Source organism: Heliconius melpomene, chromosome 11 (genome assembly GCF_056956725.1).
Source record: "Heliconius melpomene rosina isolate 202511_hmr_F chromosome 11, ASM5695672v1, whole genome shotgun sequence".
Classification (NCBI taxonomy): Eukaryota; Metazoa; Arthropoda; class Insecta; order Lepidoptera; family Nymphalidae; genus Heliconius; species Heliconius melpomene.
In genome coordinates, this window is record NC_140399.1 from 10,862,312 (window position 1) to 10,886,307 (window position 23,996).

Consider the following 23,996-nt stretch of genomic DNA (forward strand, 5'->3'; position numbering starts at 1 on the left):
TGTCATACCAAACTATACCTTTATATCTAAAATAAACAAAATGTAGGAATAAATGTTTGTTGATATGTAAAATTCTGCCTGTAGAGCCCCGTATCTTGTTAATATAATAAGTAAATTGTGTGAAAAGAAAAACGACGATGCTATCTAGAACATTTTCAATATTGTATAAATTAAATTCTTTATTTTCTATATAACATTTCATAATAAAATTTATTAACTGAAAATTCTCAAAACTTCGTTTGAAATAAGTAAGAATAAATACTATTATTTTTACTAATGGGGGCGAATATTAATTAATTAACTACGTACTCATTTACTTAAAATTCACTTTCGAGAATACACTTGACCTACGGTGCAAGTGAGTAAGTATAACCATATATATATTTATTCTGTTTACATTTCATTTAGAGTGAAAAATACACTTCTACTAAGTACTAGGTGTTAGTCATCGATACGTTGTCTTTTCTTATGGTATTTTAGTATTGCTTTTGACTCGTAAGGTGATACCTGTGTAAGTGGTAGTAATGATAACATATCTATTAACTATAAAGAGTTGTATTCTCCGAAACAAGAGTTGTAAGTAGTAAATATTTAATTCGCTTCAATGGAATTCTTCCTTTATTTTTTAATGATTTTGTAAAAATTAAGTTAAAAATAACCTTATGACTGTATTATTGCACAATGTTTATGTTATTTTTGGCGTTAACAGTGTAATATTTCGGATAAACAACTGTAATCCGCTTACATGTTTTATTTTTTTGACATTTGACGTTTTTCTCTTAATCTGTATGTTATCTCTTACCATTAAGCCACAGATAAATCAATGTTTTATAAACTATTTAGTGATTAAATGATAAAATACCTACACCTATAAATATTTTGATTAAATTATCGACATAATACCTTATATCAATGAGTTATTATGAAAAACAAGCATATGAATTTATATTATTTACTTTTATTGGTTCATAGAATTCAGACTTGTTATTTGTAACTTGTATAATAAATAATGTTTTTTGGCAACTTGTTATTTCACTAACTTTAAAAGTAATTAAATATATAAAATATTTTTAGTTAATAGAATGGCCAGTATCCATAGTGCTTATAAGGAGGATGTACATGATGTACCAATGTCTGTGATAATTCGTCCTTTTATTCCCGAGCTAGATGAAAACAAAGTTAAATCTCTTATGGACACTATCGAGGTAAAATATGATTATATAACTAAAAGAATTTTAAAACAATTCATAAAAGTAAAGCTTATATTGCTTGAGGCCGTCGTGGCAGAGCGGCACAAGGGTGTGACTTAACGCGACGGTTGTGGGTTCTATGTCCACTCGAGGAAATAAAATATTTATTTACATTTATATTTTCAAGTCTTCGGTCTGGTGTCGAGGCAAAAAAGCGGCATTGCGTTGAGTGGCGGCACTCAACACGTCACTTCCAAAATTCGGCGGAAAATGGGGAACAGTGTCTTAACAATTGGTTTCCTATGTATACCCTGTGTGCGGGATACAGCGTGAAGCTGATTTGATATTGCTTTGATAGTAGCTGAGAGCTACGATTACGTAGATAGTGGGTTCGAGGTAATCCACTTTTTAGCACCGTAGTTGTAATTCCATCTCGCGAATAGAAGGTTTTTCTTATAAGAAAAAAATAGAAAATGAAAATTAAGGGTCACTAATTAAATTTTTATCTTAATCTTTAATTAATAATCTTTTAATACATAATTAAATAATTACTTTTTTTACATTTTGCTGTTGAAAAAATGTGTTGGACGTTAAAGTTTAAGCACGACGGCTGTGTTGACTGTTGTGCGGTCAATAGTCACTCGGACTTCGTTACAGATTATGACAACACGACCCAAACAGTAAACAAGCGATTGCACTGTAGATTTGACCTATCACCTCTGCATTAATAAACTATTCAATTAAACTACAATTTACGCTAAAAAATGACATGAAAATGGATTCATTTGATTATAAAAAAACTGAGACAAGAATTCTATTGTTCACTCATTTCAGAAAGAAGAACAAGAAGGCTTAGTGCCGCCAATAGACGTGCTATGGATAAAAGGGAGAGAGGGAGGCGATTATTATTATAGTTTCGGAGGTTGCCATCGTTTCGCGGCGTACACGCGGCTGAACAGACCTACAATACCAGCCAAACTGGTAAAATCTACTGTATCAGATTTAAGGACATACCTTGGCAATAGTACTCCAGATTTGAAATAATTACTTATACGTATACTTTAAACCTAATATGAGTCGATTTTAAAAGTGATAATAAATTTTGAGTATTAACACTGAAAATAATTAATATGAATGTTGATAAATTATAGTATATGTATTGTATATTGTAATAACATAATTGAATGTTTATTGTTATCAAGTTGTAAAAACAACTGTGGAAGCTATAGTTTATCTGTAAATAAGAACTGTCAATAAAATGGATAATTATAAATAAAACAAATTATAAATCTCCAACGTTGTATTTATTGTGGAGTCCATACCATACCTAGCTACAGAACAATGAGATATGCCGTTTTTGTATACATAATATATTTACAAACATCAACATAAATAATATCAAAATACTTTTAGACTATATTTGCCTCCTGGGTGCGTCTGTCCACTACTTAAAAAGCGTATTGAACACAAAAAGTTAGCACCAAGCATGGCGTCTTATGCTAAAAAATATACAATTTTTAAATAAACATAAACATCAACTTAAAATTTACAATGCTTGATGCATTTGATTTAAAAAATTAAATTAAATTGGCTCATTTTGCGCATTGTCAAATAAAGTTTATTGGAAGAATTTTTTTAATTGTTATTTATTATACATGAATTAAAATAATATTTCATAAATGAAATATTCACAGGAGGTATTTACAAAATTAGTAATTAAATTGTATATTAGCACATTTAGAGATCATATATGGTTGTTATTAAATAAAAATGGTAGTTCATAAACAAAAAAATAATTAATTTTGGCACTGTACTGTAGAAACAAATTATAAAACAAACTATTTTAAAAATTATAAATAGATTTTCTACACAAAGCAGGAGATATATGTATTCATTAGGAAGGAACATAGTTTCTTTCAAGAACATTATTTATTAAATTCTTATTATTTAACATTATGAAAAATATTAGATGAAATATCTTTTTAGTACACTCTTTACTTTTTGTTAAGATTTAAGGATAGAACATATCATTATATGGTACGAAACCATTTACCGTCCATAGTCTAACACAATTCTATATTAGTGTTAATAAAAATTTCGTCTTTAGACTTTAATTTTAAATTTTTAAATCCTTTAGGTACAATTGGTTTGACATTTATTTCTACATTACAAATAAACAGTCATACATATCATGGATTGATAGTTTACATACACATTTATATTTACAACATTTAAGACACCATTTTAAATATTAATCATTAAAATACAATTCGCCATTGGTTGTACATAAAATTGGTGGGTTTAAAGGTAAACTTTGAATCTAAAAAGCGTAAGTTACTCATATTTAAACATATTATTGTGAACAATACTTTAGGCACACATAAATTGCATGAGCATCAACGATCATTCAAAATATATTTGCATGTAAATATATTCCATCTACTCATATCATATAAATTTGTGTAAATAAGTGAAACTAATATATATAGAAAATAATAAAATACTTATATATCATTGCAATATGTTCCTTCGTACAATTGTAAGTGCCTCATTATTGATAAAAAGTGCAATTTTTTTGATACTAGACATAGTTTTCACCAAATCACTAGTTTAAATGGTATACATCAAATTATTTTATATTTAATCTGTTACTGGAATGTAAAACAAAAATAAAGTTAATTCTTTAAATTATTGTAAATATCTATATAAGAATTAAATTGTTGAAAGAAAAATTTGGCACTCAATCTCACTTTATGTATTTGAAAGTCTAAAAGAAATTAATTATTTTCTTTTATATAATATGTTTAAAATGTTGTATCTGTTCCATATATTTTAAAAAATATACAAACTATTTTTGGAGTAAATTGACGGTTATGGCCTAAATATGTGTAAACATTTTAGCATGTAAGTATGTGTAAATTTATGTCATGGCATTGAAATAACACTAATTATACTTATATTAATTAAAATGTGCGTATCAAATTCAACACTAGGTTAGACAAAATATCAAGAAAGCATAAATTTATAAGAAATTATATAAACATGATATTAGGTTGTCCTAAGTGTAAACAAATAATAAATTGATTGCTTTTTTGCCCAAAAAAGTGTAAGCTTGGAACTCCCTACTTTATTTTGTATAAAAATTTGGACTGGTGTAAAAGGCAATTTTCAATAACCACATACATCATTCATTTCAAGAAATGTATAGTCACTATTTAACTTCCTTGAAATATGTTCTAAATCTTCAAGCGATACTTACAACATTATGCTAACGACATTGCATTGAGATTGCATTGACCGGATATGATTACAACATTTAAAAATACTATCTACACTATCTATGACTTGAAAAAATAACTTATATAGTTCACAAAAATAAATATACATTTGAATAACTGTCTAGAACATCATTTTCAACAGTCATATAATATTCCATATTCTGCTAAATCTAAATAATATATTTTTTCTTGCAATTGCAGTACTAAATACTTATTTCTTAATAATATTACATACAATAATAGTTTTAAGAGTAAAGCAATAGTATCTATTTAAAGCATTTTATCATATCAGCACAACAAGTAACACTTATTAAGTTCAACATGAATTTAGTTCTCTACTAAATTCCATTAAGTTACGACATAAAGCATCATTTTCACATAATATGACCATTTCTTATATCATCATAATTGATACCATTATCATCTACCATAATTTCATAGACAATACTCCATTATTTTTGTTGTAGATAACATTATTTTTATTTATTCAGTAACATAGTTTTTTTCATTCAGAGAGTCATTAAATCTGTGTCAACACACATGTGCAGTCTTGACTAGACCTTTGTTTGTGACATTACTACATATAATATTCAATTTATATAATATAATATTTCATACCATTACCTTATTCGTAGTTTTGGTTGACGTTAAAAACATAGAATCCTATAACATAATCACTCAGCACTTACCACTATCCCATTGAGTGAACACACTCTCATTCCAGTACACCATTGACTAACTAAAGTATTTACACTCTCGTTTATCACTGTCACTTTAGGGACCATCCATAAATTACGTCACACAAATGTCATAATTATTTGACGTCTCCCCTTCCATATTATAACCAGTCACATGTAAGAGCCTCTACCTAATATGACATGACATATTTTTGAAATTAGGACCCCTCTCAACCTTGTCACACAATATCACACTCAATCGATATCTAAACATGTGATATAATTTATGGACACCCTCTAACACCACATCCTTATCATCATCAGTTGTCACTGTCACTGTCATTCTATACCATATCGTCATTGTCATCCGGCGATAGATCATCATCATCGTGATTGGCGGCACCAGCGTTGGAGGTGCTGGGTTCGTCATTTAATGACAATGCAGCAAAGTTAAGCTCGCGGTCGGCGAGGCACAGCTGACATCAGTCTAACGCCCCTATGCACTCCGGGTCCTCACGCACACACTCCTTTGGGAAATAGCCTGATCTATTATCGCCCTGAAATTTGTATTTAATTAGTGTAGCATTTTGTTTATGCTTGTAGTCTAGTAAGTCTTACTTTTAGTTTTATCAGAGGCCAGAAATGAAATATTTAATATTTACATATCTTCGCTCTGGTGTCAATGCAAAAGCGAGATTCTAGCAAAAAGATGAGTTCTACCACTCTACATGCACTGCGTGCAGAATTCAACGGAAAGTGGGGAATGTAGTTTTTTAATACTTGGATTTCTTTGCCTACACTGCGCGTACCGCGTACTGACAAAGTTAATCTTTATACAAAAAAAAATTACAACGTTCGGAATAAATATTAACAAAATAAAACGAATTTCCATACCTTATCAATGGTTCGTCCTTTCCACCAGCCTCGTCCATCGCCCTCCTTGCTAAGTACGAGGACTTTAGCTCCAGGGCGAAGTGCTAATTGCGTTGCCTCTAAAGGCCGAAAGTCATGGACCACTGTCGCTACTACACGTCGAAATGGCCAGCGGAGGTTCGAATTTAAACTGGGGAAAAGGTAGCAATATTTTAATACCAATAAAAATATAAATGTCATATTATAAATGTCCTTTATATTTAAAATAATTTCATTAACCACTCTGGTACAACAAAATCAAAGAGATGTCGCAAAAAGTTGAGAATGATATGTGTTTATATATCCATCCTGCTTTTTACAAGGGGATGAACAACAAATCGATAATCACAATCACATTATCGGCTTAGAAAGGCAGTTGTTCAATGTTTCGAACGAAAAGTCGAAAAAAATTGTCTTAAGGGTACCTAGGTATCCTCTACCTAACCTATTACGAGTACATGCAGGATATAGTACGAAGCTAAAAAAAGACATAAAAGAGACATACCCAACAAAATTCTCCGACAAGCTCGTCTTTTCATAATAGGAGATCAGTTCGACGATGCTTCGGAAGAACCGAGACTCCGATAGGAAGTAGTGCGGCACTTGATCTATTGGCTTCCGGCATACACGCATGTGTTTTACTGTGTTGTCGGTTCTATAGCAAGTATGAATCGTTTCATTTAGTACTAGATAAAAATATTTTAATCTGTAGTTACACATAAAATTACGAATAAATTTCAATCATAGAAAGATATCTATATCTACCATAAGATGTCTCTGCTCTGCTCTATAGGCTTAAATTCAATGTTTTACAATTGGTCCTTAATATAAATATTATCATTAAAAGTAAGCATTCTATATTTTTTTTATGTATATCCTATGATCCAATGTAATACTCTTCTACTTGTTGCTATACGTCTACTTATTGCCATAGTTTATTATACTTAATTACTGGGCTGACAAGTACGGCAATTTTTTTTTAATTTTTTGAGACAATAATATATTTTATTATTAATAAACAACCACTAACTTCAAGGACAAAGCATAGTGCGTATCGTTATGCCCGGGCGGCGGTAGCGTCTGGGCGGCGCGCGGCCGCACCCGCAGCAGGAACGTGCCGTCCACGCGGCGCTCGAGACGAGCTGTGGCCGTTTCGCGACCCATTTCACCCACGTACCTGCGTTATATTGTTGATTTTATAAGAGGGTTTATATTTATTTTAAGGAGAAACATATTGTAAATAAATTATCAAATTATAAAATATTGTAAGTAATCCAAGAATTAATAATGTTTCTACAGTTTGGAAAAATATTAAATATTATGTTTAAAATATTTAATATTTTCATTTTCTCGTTCTGGTAATGAGGCAAAGCGCGGCGTTCAGTTCCGCCACTCAACACGCTATGCCTTTAGAATTCAAAGAACGGAAGCTTCTTATCACCAGGATCCCAGATTCCCTCTGCCTACCTTGATACATGCAGGATAGAAAAAAAGCTATAAAAAAACAGTCGAATTGATAACCTCCTTTTCTTAAAAAGTCGGTTAAAAAATTGAAAATTTGTAATTAAATTAAAATGATAAATGGAAGCGATAAAATTATGAATATATAAATGTATGTGCACATGTTATTATGTTATACGTAAAAATAAATCTGCAAAGAGATTCGAATGTGCGTCATCCATTGTAAACGCACAGGTTATATAGATTAGTACCAAATTGGAATTCAGTACCAACAAAAACAATAACATAAATGAATAATGTAATTATGTAATTTAATAAAAACTAACCACATATAAAAATGCAAAGCATTATCCGGCTGGTTATTATGAGGCGGCAACGGCGGCGCGGGCGCAGGGCCGCCACCGCACCGCCCCGACAGCGCGATGCAGTCTTTGTGGGCGCACGCGTTACACACTGAGCAGAGATAACCCTGGAAGTAGAAAGTGGCACTAATACTATTACTTGTTAAAATTTTTAGTTATTTTTGTCATTTTTTATCATTTTTGATTTTGTAGAATAATTAATACATACATACATACATACATATTATATTATGAAGGCCGTCCTGATGAAGCCTTACAGAATTCCATCGTATATGGCATTTTTTTTAAAATAAAAATAGAATAGAAAATTATTATTTCAAAGGATTAGATTTACATAAACTAGCAATTCATAAAAAAAATAGTAAGACCAATTAAAGAAAAGCTGCTATTGAGTTCTTTCTGCCAATGAACATGCAACACAGTATCTCAAGTTTCCTGCACCTTTCCTGGTATATGCGAGAAAAAAAATATGTGTAACTGTAGATACCTGAAATATTCTGCCTTTGAGAAATTTCGAGCAGTGATGGCAAGTGGCGGGTTTCTCAAATGTGTGCAATACAAATTTGTGATTCGTACTTCGGCAACCAGCAGGCTCCAGGTTGTCACTATAGAACAAAACTAACAGTTAATTACTATGTCAATTAGTGTTTATATAATTAGCCCGAAAGTATCAGTGTCTTTTCTTGGACTTCACTAATCTAGTCAAGATTCACATTTTTATCCAGTAAAATGCAGCAAATGTGAGTTGTTATCAACTGTTTTCTTGGTTAGTAAAATACTTATTAAAAAACGTATAGAAATTTGAACGTAGCGGGATTTGAATCTGCGCCTCTTTGGAAACCGGCCAAGCGCCAACTAAGCCATACGCTCTCATCGAGCTACGCCGAAATTATTATACGCTTGTTACAACTTGCTAACGCTTGCTTGATGATGCTAACAACATAAATAAGTTGTAACTTGGTAGGCACCAAGAAATAGTGGCATGTCCAGTAGATGACCGGATAGCATCAGTTATTAAGGGGTAAACAAAATCTCCCTACCTGCCTACTATATAACATTGTTAATTGCCTTAGTAATCTTCCACTCACGTATAAATAATGTAGTGACATATGAAGTATCAGTACCACAGAGCTCAACTTCAAACAAACACCACAAACGCCAACTTACATAGCATCTTTTATCGCCTTCAACCACTTGCGCCGGCACTCCTCCGTGCGAGCGTACAACGTGAACGTGGCGTCCTTGGACCTCCGCACCAGGTAGAAGTGGGAGGCCCAGCGCGCGTCGCCGCGGAGAGTGCGCTTGCCGCAGCCCTCCTCCACGCGGTACTCCGCGAGACGTATACCGGTACGGTACGAGTATTGATTATCCTGTATTTTTATGTCGATTTTAGAATTATATTTTAGAAAAACTATAAACAATAGAATCATTTTTTAAACAATTGAATCGCTTTTTTTATTTCTTTTGACCAATAGAGAGTCTCTAACCGTTGTTTCTAGGATACCGTGCTTCATATCGATTTTTTTGCTTATTGTCAAGCTATAATTTAAAAGATTTGATGAAAGATATTTGTTTATTAATTTTTGTTTTTTTATATTAATATGAATAGAAACAAAATAGTAAAATTTCTTGATACATTGTATAAAGGTCGGATATTAGTATGTTTTATTTTAAAATGTATGTTATGTCGGTTTTGAAGTAAGATTTAATGTGACATTGTATTATATTTTATTTCTATACTTGTCAAATACCAAGAAAATCTAATAATTAACATTCAACATTCATTCATTACATTTCCATGCTCATTGTTATTTTCAGTCAATTTTTTTTAAAATTAAAAACATGCATTATTAATAAAATCAAATTTATGGAAACTTTTAAAAAACAAATATATTTATCATTTAAATCTAAAGTAACATGCTTTTTTTTCTTGTTATCTATTTATTACAATCCAAGTTAAATAGTCATATAGGAATTAAGTATATGGAGTTTCAGATATAGACCTGTATTGTGTAAATGCATGCTTTCCTAACCTTTCGAAACCTTCAAATAATTAAATATTTATTTATTAATTACTGTTTTTAAATAGTAAATTTATGACTACAGTTTATTTAATTTTAGTACCTAACATAATAAGAGTAAAGCGAAAATTATTTATATACTTTTAGAAATTCAAAACATAATTACAAAAAACCAAAAGTATCAAATCTCTCGCATAAACATAACAAACTACAATACTAATATAAATCCTAATACAAACCATCTACCAATCCATCTATAGAAGCAACATTATTCACGTATATTATATGATATTTACTGTCGGGTAGATCACCTTGACGGGCTTGCAGAGCAGCATCAGCTTGTCGAAGACGAACACGTATCGGGACCGAAGTTTCTGGTCCTCGTGAGCTTTTACTTTCAGTTCTCCGTCCAGTAGCAGACGCCCGTAGGCGGCGAGGCCGGCGCCACCCGCGCCTAGCGCGCCCCCCTCCCAGTCTATTATGCTTTCCTGGTACAATTAAATTGAAATATTTAGTTTAAATTTCTATTTATTTGTGTGCCTTATTGGTTTATTGAATGTAACAAATTGTTATGTCTAGCTGTCTGTCCGTATGTCACAACCACTTTATTCCGAAACTATTAGAACTATAACTATAAAAAAAAATATATATCGGGTGTTGGGGGTTTTCAAAGCGTTTAAATGTGTCCCTCCCATTTACCTCAAAACTACTATGTTTGAAATATTAAATAGATATATATATTATACATAGACTCAATAAACATTTTCAACGAAAATTTTTGATATATAGCATAAAATATACCATAATAACATTTATATATGATTGACTAAGAAGTAAGATTTACCTGCACTTTAGCCAGTAATGTGAGCACCTCGCTGTCTCGTTTGACTTCGTTGATGTACTGCGCCACGTCCACCATCGCCTCCTTTGCACGCTCCAGACCACGGAACTCTTCGTGATTCTCATATAGAATTAATAAAATTAAGTTTATTTATTTAATCATAAATTATATTTGCTTATATATTACTACGGCGAAGCCTGAAAGTTACGTTTTTAGTACGTTTCTATGTTCACTTGTAAGTGTTAAATTCGAGTTTAATTTTTTTTTTTTTTTTATGGAAAAAGGACAAGGCAAACGAGCGTTCGGGTCACCTGATGATGATCACCGCCGCCCACGACCCCGTGCAGCACCGGAGGAGCTACAGGTGCGTTGCCGGCCTTTGAGGTGGAGATAGACGCGCTTCTTGAAGGTACCCATATCGTACCGACCTGGAAACACTGCCGCGGGTAGGCCATTCCACAGTTCGGTGGCGCGTGAAAGGAAATTTCTACGAAACCGCACAGTAGTGGAGTGCCACGTATCCAGGTGGTGTGGATGGTATTTAAGTTTGTGACGTACTGTGCGGTTGGAAAATTCGGCGGCAGGTAACAGGTCGAACAGTTCCTCAGAACACTCACCATGAAAAATGCGATAGAGAACGCACAGCGAGGAGACGTCTCTACGCAGACTCAAAGTGTCTAGCCTTTCACAGCACATTGGGTCCTTAATGATTCGAACGGCTCTACGTTGTATGCGATCAAATGGGTCAAGCTGATACTGGGGTGCACCAGCCCAGAGATGAGAACAGTACTCTATATGAGGCCGAACCTGGGCCCTATATAGGGCCAATCGGTGTTTTGGCGTGAAGTACCGTCTCGCTCTATTGATGACCCCCAGTTTCTTCGAGGCCAACTTGGCCTTGCTTTCCAGATGATCGCGATACTGGCAGTCACTCGAAACATTAAGGCCCAATATGCTGATACTCGGCGCGGCTGAAAGGGGAGTGCTCTGAAAGACTGGCGATACGATAAATGGGGTTTTTTTAGTGGTTAACGCGCAAACCTGTGTCTTCAGGGGGTTAAATTGGACCAGGTTCTTCTCACCCCATGAAGAGACATTCTCGAGGGATGCCTCAACAGAAGACACAAGTTTATTTCGGCACTGTTCAGCGTTTTCCCGAGAAAGACTTGCGCGGCCAGAGTAAACAGCGTCCACCGTGCTGTCATCTGCATAGCAATGAATGCTAGAATCTTCCAGCATGTCATTGATATGCAGAAGAAACAGCGTGGGGGACAGCACGCAGCCTTGGGGAACGCCAGCGTTCACGGACATATGTTTGGAGCAAAAACCGTCGACAGCGACCTTGATGCTGCGCCCAGTGAGAAAGCTGGCGATCCACCTGCATAAGTTCTCGGGAAGCCCATAGGATGGAAGTTTAGCAAGGAGCGCCCCATGCCACACTCGATCAAAGGCCTTCGCCATGTCCAAACTAACTGCCAGGCCCTCTCCCTTGCTTTCAATAGCCGCAGCCCAACGGTGGGTAAGGTAAACCAGAAGATCACCGGTTGAGCGACCATGGCGGAAGCCATATTGACGGTCATTAATCAACCGGTGATCCTCTAGATAAACCAAGAGCTGGCTATTGATGATGCTCTCCATGACTTTTGAGAGTAGGGAGGTGATGGCAATAGGCCTGTAGTTAGATGGATCGGAACCATCGCCCTTCTTCGGGATCGGGTGGATAAGAGCGCTCTTCCATGAATCTGGGACTACGCCGACTGAGTAAGAGTGCCGAAACAAACGCGTTAGCACCGGTGTCAGCTCAGGAGCACAAGAACGAAGCACTAAGGGGGAGATGCCATCTGGCCCGCACGACTTATGGATGTCCAAAGAGGACAGAGCTCGCCTTACAGCTTTTTGGCTGAACTTAACCTCAGGCATTGAGCTCTGGCACCGCGGGATGGTCGGTGGCGTTGATCCTTGGTCATCCAAAGTCGAGTTCGAGGCAAAGAGAGCGCCCAGGAGATCGGCTTTCTCTTTCGCCGTATGGACCAAGATGTCATTCCCCTTGCGTAAAGGCGGAAGCGAAGGCTGGCTGAAGTTGCCGAGTGCCGCCTTTGAGAGCGCCCAAAACTGGTGAGTTCCGGACGGGTAGCTCTCAAGCTTCTCGCCGATTTTGGCGATATGCTCGGACCTTGCTTTGGCAATTTGCCGCTTAAAGGACCTAGAGGCCCGGTTATACTATATTATGATATGACCTTTGATTTGTCTTTATGGCGCGAGTGTTACTGGATATATTAATTTTGTTTATGCAGTCTCTTACCGGTTGTGTTTCATGAACAAGTTTGTCCAAGAGAAGGTGATATTTGAGCACTCTCTGCATCGGCACGGAGAGGATATCGCGAAGCTGAATACGTCCATCGCTGTGTTCTTTTTGGCATTTCTAGAATTCATTTCACTCAATGAAAATATTATACGTATATTTCATATCCTTAAGTCGGAATCGAACCCACAACCTAATGCGTTTAAAGTCGCACTTTATGCCTTTTACGCCACCACCACTTAGCTCATTAACATTAAATTTATTCAAACAATGGTTTTCCAGTCACATTCAGGGAGTTATTATTTACTAGCTTTTATCTATGGCTTCAGCAAATGAAATGAAAATAATAAAAAGTGTATATGACACACGATGCCACATAATTGACTTGGCATGACAATCCAATATAAAATGCTTTTTTCAATTGAAGCCACTAGTTCTTGAGAGTGTATAGATAAGATGGTGTTTCATTGGGTCATATTAAACTAAATAATAATACTAAATCGAGCTTAGCTACTTAGTTTTTTATCTTTAAGTGGTTTAGAATTATATATCACTAGGTTTCCATTGCCATTCAACTAATTAAATAAGTAAAAGGTAATATTTCAATTAAAATAGTTAGGGAAGGTTATGTTGCTCTTGTAATGTTTCAATGAATTTGACATTGAATTGAACTGTAAAATGTTATAATGGAAATATTAAACCAACTATAAATAATCTAACATCATCTACTATAAACTTTATATTTTTAAAGGTTTACATATTTATATACGCATGATATCCTAAGCCTATTAAATTTAATTAGAGGTTTCAATCAGAGTTAAACTAACAGAATAAAAATAATGCTTAAACAAAGCGTATTAAGTGGTTATTAATTTCTAGTGTTAAAACATCATAAAGTTAGTACATTTCTTTAAAGTTATTAAATATGGGCATATATTCCGCCGTGATTGTAGATTCGATCTTCATGTACGTGGCAATTATTTTTTTAACGCTCTCGTAGACAATGCGCGGTGTTAAGAACCGCCCCACAAAAACCTCAATGTTTCGAAAATTGGGCGAAAAGTTCCTTCTGCCTACCTATATTTAATAATGACATTGCTTTCTATTGTATCTTTTTAAGGAATACCTATAATATATTATATTATATTCCGTAAAAAAATAAATTTACTATCATATTTAATACAAAAAAAAACCAATTACCGCAAGTTGTTTACTAAAAGTCGAATCCCTCGAATCTAGTGCTTTCAGCGTATCCTGGGCGTTAGTAAGGTTTGAACAGTAATCTCCATACAATAATAGTCTTTCTCTCCACGCCAAAAACACGTCAGCCAGGCGTGGAGTACCATTGCCAGGTACACAGTTCTCTGTGGCCAGACGCAGCTGTCTCAGTAGACCTGAGTGTATCTCATGTAATTCCTGAAGTTAGGATAAACATTTTTTTTAAGTTATGTGTAATTTCGGTCTTATCACTATAATTGATATCTTAAAGGCATTAAAATACAGGACCTCATATAATAAAAGTACAAAAACTATTATTTATAGAAAATATATAACCTTTATTTTCATTAATTGCAACTCAAAAGTGCACAAACATAACACACACACATTAAAATTAATTAATTTTGTTATATTATATAAAAATTTGAATAAAAACATATTTTCAATTTGATAGTTCAACACAGAAGTTTATCTATTAATAAAAAAAGTAATTACTGTTGCATATTATTACATTTAAATATACGATACGATCATATTAAATAACGTACCTTGACACCAAAAAATATGACTTGCATATCCTGAGGTTTCAAATAAGGCGTGAGCGGCCTCAGGAAGTATTTGATTATTTTACTAAGCACGTCCACGTAATTGCACTCCGTGTCAACGAGTTCCCTTATAACATAATCCCTTTTCTCTAGGCTATGCGACGACGTCGCTAGCTGCAAACATACAAATTATATTCAAATATCTAATAATAAATATGAAAACGTAAAGCATTTTAAAAAACGGCGTTAACCATTCTAAGCCATCTAACAATAAAGGCAACTAACTACATGGCGGCAAAAAAATAAAATGGCATCGGAAGTAATGAGCGTATGAATAATTCAGGCAATGATTGGAACGTAATGTGGACTTTTACTCGTTCACTTAAAATTCTAAGTGAGGCATGAAAATGGGACCGACGACGCTTCAGTGAGAGCTTGGTGAAAAGATCAGTTGTGTATTGCAAACACTTATATACCCTGGGGGTGACAACGTTGAAAACAAAATAGACATTGACTTTAATTTAGCATATTATTATAAAAATGAAATTAATTAATTAATTAATTTAATAAGTTTAATAGTTTATATGCATTCGTAGCAACAAAGTCGTTACAAATCGCGACCGCAATCACCAAAAACCTCAACAATCACAGCCTCATTACCACCTGTGCCATAAAAAATTAAAAAAAAAAAAAAAAAGAATCAAAATTAAAAAAAAAAACCAACGCGTACTGAATTGAAAGCGACCGGGTGGTGCGGTACGACTGGCAGATCGCGCGCGGCCTTCACCACGCACAGGTCGTGGTAGATCTCCTCGTCGTGGATGCGCGCGCAGTAGCTGGCGTACTCGCCCACCTCGCGGGCCGCGCCGCCGCTGCGCCCACGTCAACGTAAACATAGTTTGAACGAATACTGATGCAATATGAGGATTGTGCATGCAGCAGACTGTTTTACTATTTGTTTTTATTATTTTTGAATAGAACTTGCTCTAGGTTGCTTGAAAATAGATACAGTTATCTTAATATCACGTATACTTCATTTCTTTTAAGTACATATTATATTCCAAGAAGTATTTAAGCCGTATTTATAATCGACTTCAAAAAGAGAGAGAGTTATCAATTTGACATTTATGTACGAATATATATGGGATATACCTCGATGGAATTTAATAATATTTGAGTAAAAATTTATGTATGTTTGTCCACAAATTTCACGGAAGATAAAAGTAATAATTACGGAGATGAGTAAAACTCGTAATTGTTACACAGTATATACCTACTTATAGTGTTACATACTTTATATTTATAGTACCTTCGTACTTAGTAGATGAGATACTCGAAAGATACTCAGTTTAGATTAAAATACTGAATTACTCATGATTTTGGAATCAAGCCATAAGCAACCCGACAAAAACGCTAGAACTAGTTAAGAGTTCATTTAACTCGTTATTTCACTTGATATCCTTCAACTTTGCGCCTACATCATGTTGCTTTAGCATACATACTGGATTGAAATGAAAATGACTGTTGCAAATATTTAATGAAGGTAACTTATAGACCTAATGTACCTAACTTTGCAATATGTGTTAGAATATAAATAAATATTCGATAAAGATAAATTAATCGTGTTTAACATTTTTAATGATTATTTCATAATATTATTTTGATAATATTATACGATAAGTTAATTAAAAACGATGTGTACAGCGGATTCTGAAGACCTCCGACTCTAGATAATACATTAAAGCTATTGTAAAGGTCGCAAGTATATTTATTACGATTGCTTATATTTGTTTTAAAATGTAATGAGAAGAATTTTAAGGAAATCATCAACTATTAGAGTAAAACATAATAAATACGAAGATACTACTACCTAAACTAGTTTTGCAGAACATCCGCCTTTTATAAATAAACATATTGTATACGTTCGTTCAATCTATTCGTAACCAATACACACAATTCCATTTCCAAACAAACGTATTATAACTTCGATTCAAATTTATAACTACGCCGGCTGCATCCCTTCAGGAACGGTTCATAAACAATCGTCAGCTTTGTGTTATAGCTGAGAAGTAGGGTGTGAGAGTATTTGCTATTTTAATTTTATTTTTAGGCAGAAGAGTTTTGAACGAGTCGAAACTGAGTTATAATACACTTCGAATGAAAATAAAAACACGTAGCGTATCATGTTACAGGCGGATCAAATGATTAAAGGAATGTGTGAATGTTTATAAACAAATATTTGTGCTAGCGTCAAAACGTTTGCAAAATCAGAAAAATAATGCTCAATAAAGAAAATATAATTTTATCTACATAACAAATATCAAAATGTCTATATTTTTAATATGAATAATACACAAGTTTAAAACACATATAGAAAGCAAAATTGATAAAATAACCAAAGTTTACTAAAGGCGCGTCGTGCGACCAACATTGACATTTACTACTACAGCACTAAATCCATTGGAATAAGGAACTATCATTCAAATTATATTAGGATAACTAAAAGTATGATATATGTATGGCTCATCAATGTCTAAAAATAAAACGGCTCTATCATATCCGTCCATAATATCTCAAAAGATAACAGTACACACGAACTAAATGTTCTGCTAAGTAATAAATATGCACTCAAAATTATATCATTTACTGAGAAAAAATATGACACATTCGTAAAAGTAAATAATATTGTTTGCAGAAACAGGTAATGAGGTTATTAAGAAAAAGTGTTTTGAAAGATAGTTCAGTATTCATTCTATATAAAAATGTTAATTTATTTCTGCTGTACAAAGAAAATAAGTGTTCTATATTATTTTCCATAATTAAATAAGTACTTATTTTTCTTTAAGTATTATAGTTGAAATTTACAACAGCGGAAACAAAAAAAGAATTTATTGCATCAAAATATTGCAACCTCAGGCATGTCAGATGTGAACTTGACATAGCAGAGGTCCTCGTATATCTCCTCGACACGATCCTCGCAAGTCACGCTGGGTATTGTGAACTGTATCCATGGGACCTCTGCCACATTATTTTGTTCTTCAAAATCATCCACTTCGTATGGAGGCGGTATATCGTTTGGAAGGTTTGCGCTATTGTAATGGTATATATTTAAAAGAAAGTTGTAAAACTGTATTTATGTAAAGTTAATAAAAAAAGTTACTTACACAGATTGCAGATCTTTGTATATGTCCTCTTCTGATTGTGTTCTTCTTGCTGAGAATGGTCTGTGAATTTAAAAAAATATTGAACACTATAGTGTTCTAAGGATTTTTTAAATGATGTTTCAATATAGTAATTAGAGGATAGGGTGGGTCAGGAAGACAACTGTATGTAAAATATTTTCATGTCTCTGCTCCAATAGATAACACATGGTATAGAGGTCTACCACTCAATCAAATATGTGTTGAAATTTGGTCAGAAAGTGGACAATAGTGTCTTGTCGTAAGTTCCCTCTGCCCTCCCTGCTGTCCAATAAAACATGAAAATGGTTTTTTAAATGTAAAGTAATCAAAACAAAAAAAATATATATATAAAATAAAATAACTACTTACTGTACATTTCTAGCCAGTGACTTTGGACATTGACTCAGTTTTGCAAGTGTACACAACACTCTATGGAAGTTTGAGAGGTCAAATAGCATAGATGGGTCAAACAGATCTGTCTCTCTAAGTTCAAATACTTCATGACATGTTCTTAGAAAAACTTTAATATTTCTCATGCAAAGGAACTGTAGACAAGTAAAAATAATTTTAGTATTACACAATTTTTTTGTCAATTCACACGATCTATAAAAGAGAATTGTATTTCAAAAGACAATTTTAGATATAAAGATTATCCACGTTGATAAAAATTATTAGGTAAGGTGTCTCAAAAGCTTTAAAGTTTTGTGGGTTCCATACTACAATAGTTGAATAAAAAAAGTCATAAGGAATTGTAAAGAAAAATATTTTTTTTCTGTCAATTATCAAATATATAAATCTAATTAAAATATAAAATAATATGTTTTAAATTATGTATATTTAAATAATGGTTTTCAATTTACTATTAAATAAGTATATTTATAAATAATGTAGTTGATGAATGAAATTTTATTTTAAGTGTCTGTACATTTAATGCTTATTGAGATAGATATAATTATGAAATTGAAAGATAGGCCTTATATTTGACTTTCAGTAAAAATGGAACATTGACCCTTTCATTCAGATGTTACCCATATAGATAACAGCAATAAACTCTAGACTTATTCATTTGACATAAACATCAATGGGTTACTTCCATTCATCAATGCATGCATAATTAATGTATCAACACATATGAATATGTGTAACTGTAATATTGATTTACTGACTTTGAATAGTATTAAATATATTAATATCATCTACCTATAATATTCATACGAAAAGTAAAAATTACGTTTGCAAGGCAAATATTCAATAACTTTATAAGATATTTGAATAAAGAATGAATGAATGAATATAACAATTCAATTAAAATATTTATTTGCCAATGTTCAAAAATATTAACGATTTAGTGGTAATTAGAGCGAAGGTCGCATAGTTAGAATTCAAATACCTGTGCCATCTGAGGGCGCTGATTCACATCTTTCATGTCGATACATCCAGGGTGCAAAGTGTTAAGCAAGTTGCAAAGAAGCACACCATCTCGTAAAGTGTATGCCAGGTCATGTATGGTACTTTTTTCCCAATTTGCTTTATGATCGGGCCTTAACAAGCCACATCTCGTAAGCCAGGACGCGCAATCGCGCCACAGATCCTCGCCGCCAGCAGCCATGATTTACACCCACGCTACACTGCACATCGATAGTCGTTAAACCAAACTCAGCTTTTTAATAATCAACAGGCCATTATTAACAGGGGTTAATTGATAATTGACATACAAATTGATACAACAAACATAGCGACAGCCATAGGAGAACAAGTATTTCTGACAACTGAATTTTAGTGTGGACACAGTAAAATGCCGTATAAATTGTGACGTAACTAAAATAGAAAAATAAAAACGGTGCTTAGTAATAAAAATGAAACGTTTCTTAAACCGATTTTATTATTTTTATACCATTTATGTATTATGAAGTTACATTTTAATTTTGTAATTTTTTATTACCGTATCCATTTTATAGCTGTAGGTTTTATAGTTATTTTATGTACATCTTGATTCTTGAATGACATTTTGATAACAGCAACATTTTGTGTAGGTACTGTGACGCGGATGCATGTCGAACGAACGATTTTCTCAGAAAATTCATAGAAGTGCTAGAAAAACATCAATAGTTTAGTTTAAGTGCTTATTTCCAGTTATTGGTAAGTCCAGAACATTGAAAATCCTAATATATATTTGGATATCTAAGGTTACGTGGCTTAAACTCATTAGCTCAATTATTTTATTCTGACACGCCCATATATTGCCGAAATCAATTTTTCTTGATGATGCATAGATTTATTTGTATTTTATTCCATTGTTACAAACACATCTGATAATATTTGTATCTTACATTGGTCATATATGAGTTCCGGCTTTTTAAGAAAGTATATAAATAGATATACCGTTATCCTTATTAGGTTTATTTTGGAATATTACGTCATTGTATATAAGAGGGGAAGTGTAGCTATAGCCCATAGGTAACTCGATAATTTAACGGGCCACTATGTCGGTGGCGACTGTAGATGCGTGCGGACTACCGATCATTAAATCTGGAGCATTGCAGAGAAGGTGCCATTACATTTTATACTTTCACATTTAAATTATTCACAACTTTAATGTGCGTAGTCTTAATGTTAAATTAACAAAAAAAAACATAATTTAAAATCAGCACGGCTGTCATATTATTGATTGACATGAGCAAATTCATATTGTAAGCATGCCTAAATTTGTGGATATTTTAAAAAGCTCTCCCTAAAAACGTGTATTGTAAAACAAGTTTTAGGACAAACTAATTCAAAGCATCCATTTTGTAAAATAGTTATAAGGATTCAATAATCTAGTAGATGGACATGACCTAGATAATATCTAATCAATAAGCATCTTTGCCTTTACTTGTAATATTATCCATGTATGACAATTTATTAACAGTCTATTTTATTAATTACATTATAAAAAAAGAAAAATGTAATTAAATAAATATACAATACATACAAAATATGTATGTTAAAATAATATAATCATTGGAGTTTATCACTATATACTTTTATCAGCGCTATCTTAGATAATAGGTCCACTAAATGCTTATAGCATTATTGTTGCAGATATATTGTATTAATTTTTTTTTACAATAATAAATTACTCTTTTTATAAAAGTAGTTACAACAATAATATTCATTGTAAATAGTGTAGATAGTAACAGTTTATGGAGAGGCTGTATTATCAAGCTGAACTACAAAGTGATGTGTCACAAGGACATGTGATGTAATAGTGATGTCAATGTAGGCTGACCTCAGGTATTAAAGATAATTAACTTATTTTGTTGGGTGATCATATTTTGTGCTTGTGGAAATATAATGTCAGGTGTGACTTTTACTACTATTTTCTATATTTACAAAGCAAATGTATAAAATTAAATGGAATTACAATACAAACAGTGACTTTATAAGTTATACAATTTTTTTTTTTTTAATTCGGAAAAAGTATAAAATTTATAATATTTTGCTTTATTATTATTTCTTCGCTTTGTTTTAACATGTCTAAAATATGATTATATCTTTTCTATGCTTTCTGTTCAAATGGTTAAGTGACAGAATTCCACAGTGCACTTTAAAATAAATATAATCAAACTTACAACCATTACATTTACAGTCAGACAATGTCCCACTGTACCACAATGTCTTTGTAATATTTTAGTTATTTAAAATTAACTTTATACATACAATTACATCTTCTATCATAAAAAATCTAAATAAATTGTGACCAGTAAGGCATGCCTATATTGTCTAAAGAGGAAGAACCACACCCATTAAGCCTATTACATTGAATCACTATATGTGCTCCACTTAAAATATTCATCATATATATCTATTAAGTAACTACATTACTCAACTAAGCGGGCTTAAATTGTTAGAAACTGTTCTTATTTAATTTAACTTTATTATGTCTTTAGACAATTATTTTTGGTCATCAATTTATTTGAGATGTAATGGTGATATTCTAGAATGTACAATATTTTTTTTTCTTAGCTTCATACCTCATATAACAGGATAGGCAGTAAGAACCTAGTGTTATAAAATTTGTTCCCTGATTTCAGCTGCAATTGTGTGCCATTGTATATTCAGTGGTGTCATGTAATTAATTAGTTCTCTTGAGAAGAGATTGAACCATCAACCTTAACATTTACAAAAAAATATTGTGCTACATTTTCTATTAAAATCTATTTTAAAAGTTTAAGTAGGTATCAGTAATTATGAATTTTAAAATAATTACTCCTTGAATTAGCATACAGACGTCCCTCATATAACACGGTACTTGTACAACACGGTTGCGATATTACACGGTCCAAGAATTGAGACAGTGAGTATAACACGATTTTGAAAAATATGCATTTTAAATTTGATTTTTTTTTCGTTCAATAAGCTGTTTCTACTTGTTTTATACTATGTAATTATTATTATTAGTCTTTGAATATATTTTATTGTTGTATTTTTTAATTCTTGTATTTCATCATAAAATTGAATTTAATTTATTTTTCTTAATAAAAACTTCAAGGTAACTTCCTTTTTCATTTATGTAGTACTAGCGACCCCCTTGCGGCTTCGCCCGCTTTTACTACTGGATTATTCATATAATGTATGTTTGCAAAGCACTTAAGATAATGTGAAAATTAATTAAACCCTAATGCAACCCGCATTTTCGTAGTTTCAATAAGGATTTTCCAATTGTTTTACACAGCAAGGATTTTTTAGTAGGTACCGTAATTTTAAATCTGTGCTACTAATCTTTTCAAGTACTTATTAAAATATATCTAAATGACTATTTTTAGATAGTTAAATGACTATTTTTAAACGGAAGAAATTATAAACAAAAACTACGCTAATCCAATACGTACAAACGCATCTAAATCTTCGTTGCTATAAAGGCAGGCGGGTTTTTTTTTTCGAGCTTGTGGTTAATGCTGAAGAGGAATACCCTCTGTTCATAATGAAAAGCAAGCACTACGTGGCTGCCTGTGAGGAAAATTAAATAGAATGCATCGGCCGGGAATCGAACCCGGGCCGCCCGCGTGGCATTCGAGTATTCTACCACTGAACCACCGATGCGTGTAAGGCAGGCGGGCGCGGCAGACGCATGGGGAGTGGCGAGCCGTTTCGCAGCAAGGATTTTTTGATATTGTAACAACTTCTAAAGTACTTATTAAAATGAAAAAAAGTAAAAGACAGTTTTGATCTACATTAAATGGCCAACGTAACTAATATACTTATTTATATGCTGAGAGTAAGGGATAAGTGAATCTTGAGTAACATACAGCTGATGTGTCAACGGCGGGATGTGTCAACAATTGAATGCGTTTTTCTGTAAAACTATTCGCAATTTCGAAATAGTGTAAAAAGCAAATTTTATCTTCGTTTAACGTAGAAAATTTATAAAGTATTTTAAAGGATAAGGATTAATATCATTATGGAAAAATATGACTCACAATAAAAAATATATTGAAATTATTATTTTTAGACAGAAAAATGATCACTACACGTTATTCTTAAAAGATACGAATATGCCGTCGCGGACTTTTTTGTAGATCTTATTAAGAGGAACAATACTCCAGTACATTTTTTTCATGTAGTACTTACCATTAAAGCAGCGCATGCGCGAAAGTGTCTCAGCGGGTAGGACTTTATACACATTTATCGTATTTATGTTAATTTACATAAGAATGTACAAATAATAAACTATATATAAACCTTCTATGAAAAATACTCGACCTAATGGTGAAAACCGCATCAAAATCCGTTGGGTGGTTTAGAAGAAGATGAGTTAGAAACAACAGACAGACACGAAAATCGACTTTGTTTTATAAGATATAGGATTTGGATCGAAATTTCAGCTATCATAAAATTTTACACCTGAAGATTTGGTTTCGATCGAAATTATTTCAAAATTTCGTATTACGGTTTCGATATAACACAAGACAAGGTCTCGATACTACACGGTGTACAGTATGGTATCCCTGGTTTCGCATAACACGGT

General features: G+C 32.9%; 3 protein-coding genes across 10 annotated transcripts in view; 2 read left to right on the forward strand and 1 right to left on the reverse strand.

Moving 5' to 3' along the window:
- The first annotated feature begins 417 nt into the window (after positions 1–417).
- Positions 418–2,486, forward strand: Srx (sulfiredoxin). Its single transcript, XM_085193587.1, has 3 exons — positions 418–576; positions 1,075–1,205; positions 2,025–2,486. The coding sequence occupies exons 1-3, from the start codon at positions 525–527 to the stop codon at positions 2,232–2,234; spliced, it is 393 nt and encodes a 130-aa protein (XP_085049713.1). The 5' UTR covers positions 418–524; the 3' UTR covers positions 2,235–2,486.
- Vav (Vav guanine nucleotide exchange factor) lies at positions 2,473–19,785 on the reverse strand. 5 transcript variants are annotated; one of them, XM_085193577.1, is made up of 16 exons: positions 19,380–19,785; positions 18,359–18,534; positions 17,972–18,031; positions 15,538–15,679; positions 14,811–14,981; positions 14,245–14,460; positions 13,045–13,164; positions 10,746–10,862; positions 10,213–10,389; positions 9,048–9,250; positions 8,368–8,485; positions 7,845–7,987; positions 7,088–7,234; positions 6,563–6,712; positions 6,040–6,208; positions 2,473–5,702 (listed from the first exon to the last, which is right to left on the reverse strand). In XM_085193577.1, the coding sequence occupies exons 1-16, from the start codon at positions 19,596–19,598 to the stop codon at positions 5,628–5,630; spliced, it is 2,403 nt and encodes an 800-aa protein (XP_085049703.1). In that variant the 5' UTR covers positions 19,599–19,785; the 3' UTR covers positions 2,473–5,627. The 5 variants fall into 5 exon arrangements, with proteins under 5 accessions (XP_085049703.1, XP_085049702.1, XP_085049701.1 ...); XM_085193576.1 differs by having other exon boundaries at positions 10,198–10,389; positions 19,380–19,763; XM_085193575.1 differs by having other exon boundaries at positions 10,198–10,389; positions 15,532–15,679; positions 19,380–19,763.
- Positions 19,786–19,983: 198 nt separating this feature from the next.
- Positions 19,984–23,996, forward strand: part of alpha-Spec (alpha spectrin) — a 31,763-nt gene continuing 27,750 nt past the window's right edge. For all 4 annotated transcript variants that reach the window (XM_085193589.1, XM_085193590.1, XM_085193591.1 and 1 more), the window contains exon 1: positions 19,984–20,128. The gene's annotated coding sequence lies outside the window, so the exon portion shown is untranslated. The remainder of the gene's footprint in view (positions 20,129–23,996) is intronic.

Bases quoted from the DNA above. Each gene is read 5' to 3' on its own strand.
- Srx (XM_085193587.1), top strand. From the start codon at position 525: ATGATAACATATCTATTAACTATAAAGAGTTGTATTCTCCGAAACAAG. The intron at 577-1,074 runs GTAAGTAGTAAA...AAATATTTTTAG, and splicing joins TATTCTCCGAAACAAGAGTT to TTAATAGAATGGCCAGTATC. The intron at 1,206-2,024 runs GTAAAATATGAT...CACTCATTTCAG, and splicing joins CTCTTATGGACACTATCGAG to AAAGAAGAACAAGAAGGCTT.
- Vav (XM_085193573.1), bottom strand. From the start codon at position 19,598: ATGGCTGCTGGCGGCGAGGATCTGTGGCGCGATTGCGCGTCCTGGCTT. The intron at 17,897-17,971 runs GTAAGTAACTTT...CCATTACAATAG, and splicing joins TACAAAGATCTGCAATCTGT to CGCAAACCTTCCAAACGATA. The intron at 8,486-9,047 runs GTAAGTTGGCGT...TTTGTTCTATAG, and splicing joins AAGGCGATAAAAGATGCTAT to TGACAACCTGGAGCCTGCTG.